General features: G+C 42.6%; 1 protein-coding gene across 1 annotated transcript; it reads right to left on the bottom strand.

The window, feature by feature from the left end:
• Window positions 1-506: 506 nt before the first annotated feature.
• phf20l1 (PHD finger protein 20 like 1) lies at window positions 507-12,832 on the bottom strand. The gene is made up of 24 exons (XM_030781470.1): window positions 12,778-12,832; window positions 11,545-11,668; window positions 11,274-11,445; window positions 10,866-10,961; window positions 9,969-10,053; window positions 9,753-9,841; window positions 8,907-9,072; window positions 8,433-8,567; window positions 8,232-8,296; window positions 7,634-7,862; window positions 7,244-7,378; window positions 6,790-6,975; window positions 6,520-6,579; window positions 6,092-6,382; window positions 5,468-5,680; window positions 4,738-4,794; window positions 4,511-4,612; window positions 4,163-4,327; window positions 3,451-3,638; window positions 2,885-2,984; window positions 2,255-2,450; window positions 1,796-2,048; window positions 1,165-1,330; window positions 507-701 (listed from the first exon to the last, which is right to left on the bottom strand). The coding sequence occupies exons 1-24, from the start codon at window positions 12,803-12,805 to the stop codon at window positions 559-561; spliced, it is 3,444 nt and encodes a 1,147-aa protein (XP_030637330.1). The 5' UTR covers window positions 12,806-12,832; the 3' UTR covers window positions 507-558.
• Window positions 12,833-13,104: the final 272 nt, after the last annotated feature.

The following is a 13,104-nucleotide window of genomic DNA, read 5'->3' as shown; positions in this document are numbered from 1 at the left end:
GACTAGGTGGGGAAACTTGAGAGGACAACCCCCCCCCCCTCCCCCACTTTGTTTAAGCTAACTTGTGGCTATGTTAGGTTGTTAATTGTAATAAATGTTTCAGCACACAACGTACATTTTTTATACCTCAGTTCATGCTTTGTGATAACTAATCTAAGCACTTTTGAAACAGTGTCTGTGGTTTTGGTACTTCACCAAACGCTCCGACTAGAAAACAGCTCCTTCACCGTCAGTGATGTCACAGTTAAAACCCTCCTCTAACAGTCTGCTGTTTGGTATGGAAGCATGACGTTTGATTGTAACAGCACACAGCGGCAAGTATGAGTGTGTGTTCGGGCCTGTGACACACCGTGTGTGATTCAGTGTCTGTAACTCCTGTGTGCGTAAGCAGGACTCTCCGTTCCATTATGGGCACATACACACACACACACACACACACACACACACACACACACTGAGCACCCTGCATATATGTGTGTGTGTGTGTGTGTGTGTGTGTGTGTGTGTGTGTGTGTGTGTCTCTGCGTGAGTGCGTGTGATGTGCTCCAGTGGGCCCACTCAAAAAGAACACAGTGTGCTCATCTGCTGTATTTTGCCCAGGTCCGTGAGCAGCTGCTTAATGCGACACTTGAGTTGAGGCAGTCTGGCCAGAGGATCAGGGGGCTCCAGTTCTCCTGTGAAGTCCAGCCAGCTCTCCAGCACTGCGAACACAGAGCAGCAGTTCAACACTAACAGTAAGATTCTCCACCCCATACTTCACATACATCTCTGCTGGTGTGCAAGGGCGAAAGCTAACTACCGTACATGATAACGGCTCTGAGATGAGACATTTAAGTGGCTAAAACAGCCTCCTGTGATAGTTAACAGAAGAAAAATGTACCACATACTGAAATATGGAACATATTTAACATCCATTGTCTGGTGAGATTAGACCCTGTGACATTGTAACAAATTATACAACATATGCAACATAAGTTTTAATAATCTTTCATGAATTCAAATGTATTAAAATGGTTTAAATTGGTCCCCAGGTGTTTACTGTACAACGTGAATGAACAGAATAAGTAGTTAGATAATATTTAATAAAGATTCGTTTTTGTTCTCGTAGTTGCTGCTCCGTTAAACTGCACTGTCTTTTTTGGATAATATAGTTACGGGTCTTACCATCCAGTTCCTTCTCTATGAGGTCCATTCTGCCAGCCACCTGGTTCTGGACGTCTTCTATGTGTGTGAGCAGGTTAAGCTGCCACTGCAGGCAGTTTCTGGCCTGCTCCACTGGAGCAGATCCACTCTCAGGTACACTGGCCGACAGAGAGATCGCACTGCTGACCTGTTAGACACACACACACACACACGTGGGCACATGTACACACACAGTTAATGCATTCAAGGAAAGACGTGTATATGCTAACACTGCTATAACAAGTCATGTGTTATACACAGAACACTTACAGCTATGTACATGACACACTGTTTCCTCTGTGAAATATGATTTTAAATTATAACTAGTCATACGTACACGAGAGAACACCTCAAAAATAAGGCACGCTGAACTACAGTCTCTTGTACGGCTGCTAATGTTAACGAGGACTCTACAATGAATGAACAGCCTCAAAAAAAAAAAAAAAAAAAAATCCCATAATGTTTGAGATTGTTCTCTGATCACTAACTGAGAGGACATTAAAGTATGAGCCTAACCAATCCGAAAGCACTGTGACAAGTGAAGATGTCCTAAAACATCCTTTACAAGAAGCTGAGCTTTGAGTGACACATCACAGTGAGACAGACTTGTTACCTCCTCCTCCTTTGGGACAAACTGTACGGTGTGCGAGGCAGTCTGGGCTCCCTGCTCCTCTCTGTGCGGGTCTGAACCTGTACCGGGAGGTTTCTGGTAGCTGTGCTCACTGGTGATGTATGTGTCTGGGTTGGCGTTCTGGCTTAAGTGCTCTCTGAAGTGGATGCAGTCCGGAAGGCCACCCATGGGCTGGTTCTCGTCCGAGTTTACCCAGGAGCGTGCCCACAAGTGCAGGCTTGGGTTGTGTTTGTTCCTTGCGATATTACACCGAGACATTTTTAATGTCAATAATACTACTCCACAAGCTTTTATCAATACAGGTAAAAATAAGGCAGGATTAAACAGTTATTTAGAAAACACATTAGCTGCACAAGCTAAATACATTAAATATTTATCTTCTCCTTTAAACACATGCATACAAACACACACATACAGAGGAAAGATTGAGGGGGTTCTTACTGTAAGATGTCCATTTTGAGCTGGAGTCCGTGCAGCACCTCTTTAACACTGTAAACGTCAGCTAGCAGCTGATGAGTGGCCACAATCTTCTTGGCGTTTTGATGAGAGTAATTCTCTGTCAGGAAGGACAGGCCGTACATGTGCCCTTTGTTCAACCAGTCCTTATCGTGACGGTATTTGGCACTCCATCTCTGACCTGAGACACACACACACACACACACACACGCACACGCGCGCACGCACGCACGCACGCACACACACACGCACACGCACACACACACGCATGCGCACACACACATGCACACACACGCACGCACGCACGCACGCACGCACGCACACACACACACACACACACACACACACACACGATACACAGAGAGAATCGCTTAATATAATCACTTTCACATCACTAATGCACCATCTTTTGTCTATAATTAAAAAACCCATGTATTGTAATTTCCCCACCTAAATTCCCATACAACTCACACTATGAATAATACAGCTGAGTTTTAAATGTGATTAGCTTGGTGTAGCTAAATGTGATGGGCTTGGTGTTTCAAATGTGACTAGCTTGGTGTAGCCAAACTCAGACAGGGAAGAGAGAGACTCGTGTGTGTGTGCGTGTGTTACCTGGTGGGTCTCTGCAGATATAGCAGATGTACTGGTCAGGAATACTGTCTTCCAGAAGGCCCATACACACGCTGTGCTGCCAACACATACACTCTTCACACTGCAACAGGACAGACGGAGTCACGTCAAAGATCTACGCTGGCCTCTTCACAGCCTCACTGACCTTCTCCTCGTTCTGTCAGGACTTTCCCAATACCAGCGCTTCAAACTGACAGCGCTGCACATTTTGCTTCGTAAAAACATTTGTTTAGCTGTATCAAGTGTGTTATTGCTAAACTAAAACAAAAACACTGAGCAATTCACTGTGTTCCGAGCACTGGAATTGTGAATTACGGATATATACTTTGGACAGAACTTTGTCATTAGGAATGAACTCCGGAGACGTCTGCTTGTGACACAGTTTACAATACACTTGACCTGGGACAGAGACTCAGCGAGAGAAAGAAAAAAGGTTCGCTCGTTATTTTGTTTGGAGACGGCACCCACTAGAAAGTTCTGGTTTAAGAAGTGTGTGTAGGAGTGTGTGTATCTGTCGCAGGGGCTTTGACAAGCGCCCGATCACAGACCTGGATCATGAAGCCGTTCTCTTCATCCATCTCACAGACGCAGCGGACGATCTCGTTTGACCCGCCCCCCTCCTCCTCATCCTGGAAGTCTTCCATGGTCAGAGAGTCGAAATCCTGGTTGTACTCGTCGCCGCTAAACAGCAGGCTCTCCGTCGTCGAGTCCTCCAAATAATCTATGTCTGACAGATCTAAGAATCACAAAGAAAGATGAATAAATGAATGAGTGAATAAATAAATAAACAAACCGGACACTGAGTCAGCTCTTTTTGCAGATGCCGACAGAACTTTGCTATGGTGAAAGCATATATGTATCTGTAACATGGGGCCAGTTTCTTAGGCAAGGATTAAAGCCAAGTCCTGTGCTATCTGTCGTGAATGGCATTTTTCTTTCTAAAACAACATTTAGTCCAGAACTTGTCTTAATCTTTGTCCAGTACACCAGGCTATCAAGTATACCTGTGTATATAACGGTAACAGACATTGATATTTTCCCCCCTCTGAACCTGAAAAAAAAAGAAAAAAAAAAGAAAAAAAAAAAAAAGAAGTGCAATAAAAATGAAGGCTGCTCTCAATTTGCTGCAGTCTATGCAAACCCAACGCAATTTACACGACTTTTTCCCAAGACCAACGGGAGCACTGCAGTATTAGATACTCTAGAACACTCTTCATTCATTCGTTCACTGGGGTCTGTAAGACAGGGTGTTGGACTCACTCTCTCCGGTCAGGTCCACAGACAGGATGGCGCGAGGGAACTGGTAGGACGAGTGTTTGGAGGAGGAATTGGAGTGCACGGAGAAGGCGCTGCCGGAGGAGCGGTGAAGGGGAGGCGAGGATCTGTCGAGGAAGGCCAGGGACACCTCCTCCAGGTCTGAGTAACCTAAGAGAGAAAACAGGAGGTCGCTGATCAACGCAAAACACACACAAAACACAGCCCCCAGACAGTAACCCCTTCCCCTCGGTCTGAATCGCGCGCTATAAATCGCCGCGTAAACGCATGGTTTCGGCAGGACACCAAAGAAAGGCTAAACGACGCGTCGAAACATACGGTCGTATCACTCACAGTACTGTTTTGATTTCTTCTTCTTCTTCTTCTTTTTCTTCTGTTTGATTTTGAAAGGGTCTTTCTCTTTTCTGTCCCTCCGAGCCTTGTCTTTCTTCTTGCCTGTGAGACATAAAGAAGGAAGCGTCGATTTGAAGACTCGGGCTTGAAAGTGTTTTTTTTTGATGGACAGGGCATGTAGCGTTGGAGAAAAAAAAAAAAAGGAAAATCCATCCACATGTACCTACCCATCAGCTGGCATTTTTCTTCAAGCTTGAATTTTCTCTCATTCTTCAGACAAAACCCTGCAAGGGAAAATATCTTAATGAATTAACCCGTTCGGGTAAAATTTGACTGGTGCATCTTGACTACACTGTGTATATGCTGAGTGTTCGTCTGTTCTGAACGTGCGTTGGTCTGAATAGAAGATAAAATAGAGCTTTTGTGAGTATGAAACTCTCACACATTTTGGCACAAATTTGAGACAAGCTCTAACATTCATAAATGTCTTTCACATTCACCTGATCAAATTCACCTAAACCTCCATTTCAAACTGCCTTTGTTGAGCATTCAATGAGGTCTAATGCTAAAAAAAAAAAAGCTGACTGTTGCACTGTTGTATTGAATTCTGAGCATCTGAGATGGATTAATACAAGCAAACTGGACATGGGATGTGTATTTCAGTTACTTTTAAAAAAAAACCAAAAACTCTGTCCTGCTGTCATCTGTCCTTCCAAAGGAATTCAGCTTAAAAGCTTTGGAAACTGAGAGCAATGCACATCTATTGAACATCTTATGGACAGACTACTGATCTATCAGTTTTACCCTTCATAATCCTAATAAACACAATGATGACATGGGCAGATTTAAGATGATCCTAGATAAAGTGCCCTTCTTTGTCTAAGGACTGGACGAACAATCTCATTTTGGATGGAACTTCAAAAAAAACTGGCCCAGGGTCTGCGAGGAGAAGCCAACCTGGTTCTATGTGCTTGTCCTTCTCAATGACCTTCTTCAGGATTTTGTCGTGCAAGCTCTCGAACGTCCTCTCTCTGGATGGTGGGGGCAGGGACACCTCTGTGCTGTCCGAGCTGACCGACGCAGACGAGCGTTTCTTCTTGCACAGCTTTGGAGGCTTAAGACAGGGGCCTGTACAGTCCAGCTGTACGACGTGGCCCTGGGGGGACAGGGCTGTAAACACACGGCAGAGCACACAGACAAGTTACGGGCCAATGGCTTTCACTGCCAATCAATACAATGTGTTTTTGGTTTTGTTTTGGGTTTTTTTTGTTTTGTTTTGTTTTGTTTTGTTTCTTGGGAAGTGAAGGGTGGGCTTTTCATAAAGCTTCTTCACTCAACTAATACCAAATAAAGATACATACTTCAAACGATTACAGCCTGAAAGGTACAGGATTAGTGCTAACCAAGAATCCACTAGACAAATCTTACTCAAATGCATTTGCGCTTTAACTCAGATTGAGCATAATACTAAACGTGTCATAACTGTAAGACACGACGACTTAAGGTCCTAACAAACATCAGTTTGAAAACACTTGTATTAAAAGCCATTAAATACTGAATCAGTGAACGGCCGGTGCGTACAAGAGGAGGTGGAGACAGTTCTCCGTCTCTTATTGTCAGGAACTTCCAGGGGCGTGGTGCTGGGCATGGAGGCAGAGGTCGCCCTAGTGCGGCCAACTCTGTCCGGAGAGCCCACCGAGGTGTCCAGCTCCTTATCGGTGTTGTGGTAGTACTTCAGATGGTAATCCAACAGCTTGGCTTTCCGGAAAGCTTTCGAACAGCCCGGTACTTTACACTTAAACTTGTTATGGTCCAGGTCAATGAGAGCCTCGTTGGGAGACGTGGGATCATCAGATCTTTTGGTGTTCATGACTGGGATGCAGAGAAATGAAGAGACACAACATCACGTTTATAGAATGTAATACAATCAAATCAAAATAAACACAATTGCTTTAAACAGAGGCACAATAAGTAAGTCAAAGAGAGAACACGGCTGAAAATGAAAGTACTTGGCTCTCTGGCATGTTTGTTGGATTTGGGAGTCCTGGAGGCAACTTTAAGACCGGCAGCTGCAGAGGAGAGATAAGAAAAGAAACACGTGATATCAATATGCAAACATCTTCTATATTCAATGCAACTAGCTAATTATGAAAAACATTCACACAAACTCTTTACGTCTGTGCATGTGCTACTGTAAAGTAATATACTTCTCATTTATTTTATTTATTACATTTAAACATGATTTAAAAAAAAATGTGCCCATGACTTATCAGACTTACCTGTTCCCACTAGGGGTGATTTCTCTCCCACTGCTGTATGATTGATTGGCAATGGGTCCATCACCTTTTCCTTTTCAGTGATTGGATACTGAGTGGTTCCAGCGGGAGGGACAGAGGGGGGAGGCGTCGCTGTAATGGAGTTGTGCTGTGAGGGCTCAGTTTTCACCATGGAGCTACTGTCTCTATCTGAGAGGATAGAAACAATACAAAACACAACTGAGCAGAGAGATGAAACAGGCATTCAAAATCAACGAAGATATTTTCCTTTCGTAATGAAGACATTTCTGACGAGTCTAATCATTTCATATTTTTAAGGGTTTAAGGTTAGTCGTGGGAAATGCCAAATGCTAAATGTTACAAGCTTGATGCCCTATTTAACCACGACTTGGAAAACACAATGCAGGCTGTGTATACACCGATTGTGGATTGTGTGGAAGGGACATCAGTCGCCTACCCTCACGCTGACTGGTGTCCGACTGGTCGGGCTGGGGGTTGGATTCTTTGTCGTGTGGGGATGACGGACAGGTAGGGTCAAAGGTTGTCGCCAGGCGCTGAGATCTTCTTCTCCGCTTGGGTGAGCTGGGAGGAGCTGCCGTGAGTCCACACAGATCAACAATTAACAAATGTATGTATTCACTAAAATGTTCATTTTTTATTTTTTAATTCAACATTAGGTATCCACATGTATAAACAACCGCGTATCAGAACCACCGGACCAGAATGATTTCATCCGATTGTAGTTTCTTTGAGGTTACAATAGTGGTAAAGCTCATTATTCAAACACTGTGTTTTCTGTACAGTGAGAGACCCTGAGTCTCGTTCAGACTGCTCCCACTTCACATACCAGTCTGTGCTGTGTCTGTCAGGGGGCTGTGAGTGGATCCCGTGGAGGAGTTTGGTTCCCCTGTTGCTCCTAGGTTCTGACCGCTGCTGGTGGATTCTCCAGAGTCATGCTTCAGCCTCCTGCTTCGGGACCTGCCCGGCGAGGGTGTCAAGGAGACGGCCACGTGTCTCTGAGACACAGCACTTTGACCTTTCTCCTCACCTGTGCTGGGCTCTGCTCCTGATGCTCTCTGAAGAGAAACGTGTTCATAAAAAACATTTTAAAAAAAGTGTCTTTTCTATGACATCGACTGAAACTCTAATGTCAGTAGTCACCACTCTGACTTGAACAGGTTGGGTTTTTTTGATACAGTAGCCTGGTATGAGCTAAATTAAACTTTAGCTTTACTTTGGAACTAGAAAGAGTGAAAGTGGAAGACATTCCACTTATGCAATCTATTTATAACCTATTCTCACCTTTACCATTCAACTCTGCATGGAAGCATCTGTTACATGCATCAATGCAAAAAGAAAAACGTGAGCGGAGAAATTCACTTGTCTGCGTGACACGAACAGTTTGACAAACAGTGCAGATGCAATTTGCTGACGTGAGGAGTCACCTGCTGAACAGTGAGTGGAAGATCTTTCTGTTCCTCCTTGCATTCGAGTTCGTCTTCATGGCAACCTTGGTCATAAACAATAAATAATAAACCACCCATATCACCTTCCCATCATCTTTGAGATCCCCACCATTCAACCATGTGTGGACAGCGCTCTCGGTGCAGGAGGATGTGGAGTGACTGAGGAGCTCAGTACATTACCTGCTGCTTTGTTAAGGCGAGGCTTCTTAGCGTGGCAGAAACCCTTTGGTTGCCTGTTCCTCCTCCTTTTGCTTTTGGCCATCTCCAGCTCCTCAGCGGATGGCTTGCTGTCCTCCTCACCAGCTGACTCCAGGTCTGTTTTTCCCCAGCAAAAATGCATACGATTATATTCGCGTAACACACACATATATGTATAGGACAGAATAAATATATTAGTAGGGAAGCCATCACATCAGCATGGACCACTATCCATGTTGGAGCTTTCAAACAATTCGAACAGCTTGCAGAATCCATGTCCTGAGGAATGCAGTGCATTCAAAGGAGGGGTGTGGAGGAGATCTGATTACAGACGGCTTTATCTAATGGACTGGCCTGCTGATGTACTGGAAACTGTGACGAGCCATTAGGAGTCAGTTGCTAAGACAACACCTGATTATTGACGGAGGATATTTCTACAGGAGAGAAGCTCAGTACCGAGTCTTTCAGAATCAGCGTCATCCTCTTCATCAAGCTCCTCATCATCTTCATCGTCGGACCTCCGCTCTCTCTTGTCCTTGTTGCTGTTGGCACTAGTGCGTGGCTTGCAGCCTCCTTTGCCCTTGGCAGCAGCTGTGGCTGCTTTCACAAGTGCTATCCAGTCCTGCTTCAACGCAAACAGTAATACATATCACGGCTATGATCAGCTGTGCTATCGACACTATGAAATGAATTAACATATCTGACTCATAAATGTACAAATCTAAAAACAAAAGACACTTTCGATGTAAGCGCTCGTTTCCCTTAAAAAAAAAAAACGTTACTTTGCTCTTCGTAGGGCTATTTCTCGATGTGACCTCATCTGTCTTTCTGTATAACAACATAAACTTATTTCCTTTGATCTGTCCTAAAATACAGAGCAGGGGTCTGCGTGTTTGAGCAGAAACAGCCAGTTGTGCCTACATGCTTAGGCATTATTCCCTTAGACTACATAAGTGAACATATTTTGTGGGGGGGGGGGGGAATAACACAAGGGAAGTGGATGCATTTGTTCTGGCTTTCCTTTCTTTGCTGACTGTGGCAAAGCAAATGCCTGCAATTCTACACTGCCTGGACTTGGCACTTCAGCCTTCAAATACAACTCAACTCTGACCTGGTGCACTTTACCTTCTGAAAAAGAAGAAGAGGTTAAAGTTAAGAAATACCAGAATGCTTCAACCCGATAAGGAATAACGTAGAGGTATTTGCAGAAAATGCATTCCTACCTATTCTGCATTGTAACTATCCACACTATAGCACAGTTAATGACATACACAAGATCAATGAGTTCACTGACACACTCACCTGTCCTTTTGCATCCTCTGGCATCGATTTGATATGGATTCTTTTTACACATCGAATGACGCCATCGTAAAACTGAACTGTGTAGGTACCTAGAAGTAAAGAAAATGAAAAAAAAAATGAAGAACTTATCAGTTATCAGTAAATGATGCAAGTTCATTCTGTCCTGTCCAACAGCGTTAGGGTTCGTGGCAAAAGAAGAACCAAAAATTTACACACCCTCTTTATTCACACTTTCGATCTTAGCAGGGTAATAACGGCAGTCTGTCCATCGAGCCAGAACCTCCTCACCATCTTTCAGTTCCTGTGAGAACAAAATACCACTCAAATTGAGATCATTCACTTTAAAAATAATCAGACACACGTTCAGGTTTACACAGAAACCCACAGTTATGCTTGTGATGAAATGCCACATAGACTTTAAGCATTGTGTGTTATTCATCATTTCAACAAACACTTTCAATACATGTCAATGTTAAAGCTACTGAAAGCAATGACATATAAAATGTCCCTTCAAGTATCAAGAGCAAATCTGTTTTAACGTTATCAGGCATGTTGCTGTTTGGTTGCAAAAAAAATAAATGGATAGGTGTTATATAAATGATGATTAATTAAAAACTGAAGTGTCTCTTTCTCAAACAAGAATTAAGATTGATCTTGAGGGGAATTTCATTAAGTAAGTTGGCCTGACAACTTAATAAAAGTTTTGTGAGGACAATCTGCTGTCAATTAAATAAAAACATTTCCTTTGAAAAGTAAAGTAAACTGAATGGACAACCTTCATTCAAAATTTACATCAGCCAAGGTCAGGGAATGAGGATCTTTCATGTGATGGAACACTCCTGGTTTAAATTTTTCCCCCAAAGTTCAAAATTAACACAGTACAGCAAACAAGAACCGCTTAACACCTTCCATTTTGCAAACTAAGTCAAAAATGGTTGTAAACGTAGTCTGAAAAAGCATGACTGGATATGCCTCAACAAAAACCTGGAGCTTTTTTTTTGTTTGTTTATTTGTTATGTTTTTAAATTCAATGAAAAGAATCCAAACATTGATGAGACAAGTGGTTAAAGACAGCCAGATCAAGGCAGATGGGCGACTGGAATATGTATGTACTTGTCTCGGCTGTGGTAAGTCTGATTGGTCCTCTGTGCTCTCTGTACATCCAGGAAGCTCACGAAGGCGAGATGTTCTCATCTCGCTGAGTCTCTCCTGGCAGAAACGTTTATAAAATATAACATGAACAATTGGTTAAAGTGATTAAATTATAAAGTAATTTCTCATCAGAACTGCTGCAACATATGTTTTTTTCGTTTTTTTTTTTTTTTTTTTAGGAAAACATCGTGAGGCACACAAAAAGTTTCTATTTGCGTTTAAATGCATATTAGACTGAGTTCTCTAACTTCTTATCTTCTATTCAATGTCTCGCCGTAATATTTTTGCTTACGGACATTAGCGTTTATTTTGAGGCATGTGCTGTTTCACCACGTTTAAATGGGTTGAAATGACCGGGTTAATACATACTGACGTCTCCTCTTCCTCTTTAAGTCCTTCTTTGCGGAGTGCTGGTCTCTCCAGAGGTCGAAGTCTGTTGCTGTCCCAAAAGATCCACTCATCATACCGATGGCTCCAACGATCAAAATGGACAAGCATCTTTCCTTCATCGTAGTCAATCTTTTCAATTCGTGAGGGGTACCTAAATGCCAAGTAGACACAGAAATTCAAATCATTCATAACTGTCACCGATGAACTTTTCCTCATGTCTTTTTAAGGATTAAGTTGGCAATATTCATACCATTTTTGTAAGTAGTCCTGTGCTTCAACTCTGGCGCCAACCTCAAATGTGATTCCAGGACGATTGGGGGGTTTCTTACTCATTTTCAAGATGAACTGTCTCTGGACAAAGCTGATCTCCTTGGCTGTATGGAAGAACAAGAGAACACATGATGCAGATAATTCGCTTTCCACAGCAGCTTTGTATCAATTTTAAGGCTTCACGAATACTTTGATTAAAAAAAAAATCCTTTATATACAGACTGAGCATCAGTTCAGTTAGCTGGAGCATATTACTCATTTCAAGTCAAGTCAAGTCGCCGATTGATTTTCATAATGATTTTATCACGAAGTTATGGTCGAGGTATATGTCAATCAAATGACACTCAAGTCACCCATTGTGTCATCTGGTTAACTTCAACTCCCTTTGAGCAAACTAGCCCTAGGCTACTCTGGTTACACAGCTAATATTAGTAGCATAGTGGGACACTACAGTATCTCACTTTTTCGCAAATATAAGGTACTGACATGTCGCATTCACGTGAGAAAACGGTCTGTTTAAAGTCACTCAGCAAGTTGTTAAGATATCGCAATGTATTTACAAAGAGTTCGGTTCGGTAGTTTAGTGCAAACTTGGTCATTTCAACTAGGCTAACGAACTAAGCTAACTCTCCAATCAACTATAAAAGTATAGCTTAGCTCTGGGATATATCAAGAGCATCTTACTGTGTTCTCTGTTACTTACACAGACAACCATCCAAAGCAAGTGGCTTCTCTGGGTGACTAATATTAATCCAGAAAAGACTAATATTCATCAGAAAGTTCAGTAGTAATGTGTTGCCTACAGACTTAGCCTGTAGCTTCGGCTGAATGGGGTAAATAGCTGACCTACTTCGCTGAACGTTGAAAGTTAGCTGGCATGCTAGCGTCGCGAAAGTGACAAATCGTTTCCATTTATGGAAGCTGGTATTTCACAGACCGAAGCATATGAACAGCTTAAAATTATTGCAGTGATTCTTATTCATCAAAAATCTTATGATGTACAGTGTAACCTCTAACCAGCATGCAGAATTTATTTAACTGTCAACTAACGTAAAAAGAATAGCTAACGCTAGCGTTGGTTACATTAAGAAGTCTAGCTAAACTAGCTGGGAAAAACTGACTGGCTAGTTTTAGCTCATATAAAGTACTCAGATATGACAAGTGCTTTTTAGCGTGCAGTTTCTTCTTTCAGACAAGACGGACTGAGTTTTACCTTTGCAAATGCATTTAGAGATTAGCATGTACTTCTAAAACTCATCTGCTCTTTTCATTCCTCTGTTCAGATATTTTAACCCCTAACCCAAACAGTGCACGTCATGACGTTCACTACCTTTGGAAATACGTAATACGTACACAGAACGTCATGTAACACGAACGTCTCTCTGACAAAACAAAACAAAACAGAACAAACACAGAAAAACTACAAATAACAAAGAGTGGAGAGCAACAGAGTACAATTTCCTTTCTTATTGAGAGTGTGAGTGTGTGTGTGTGTCTGTGAGAGAGAGAGAGAGAGAGAAAGAGACTGGCCCATAATACA

The sequence above is a fragment of the Chanos chanos genome, chromosome 8 (assembly GCF_902362185.1).
Source record: "Chanos chanos chromosome 8, fChaCha1.1, whole genome shotgun sequence".
Taxonomy (NCBI): Eukaryota; Metazoa; Chordata; class Actinopteri; order Gonorynchiformes; family Chanidae; genus Chanos; species Chanos chanos.
The sequence above is the reverse complement of the archived record's forward strand: the minus strand, read 5'-3'. Positions and strand labels throughout refer to the sequence as shown.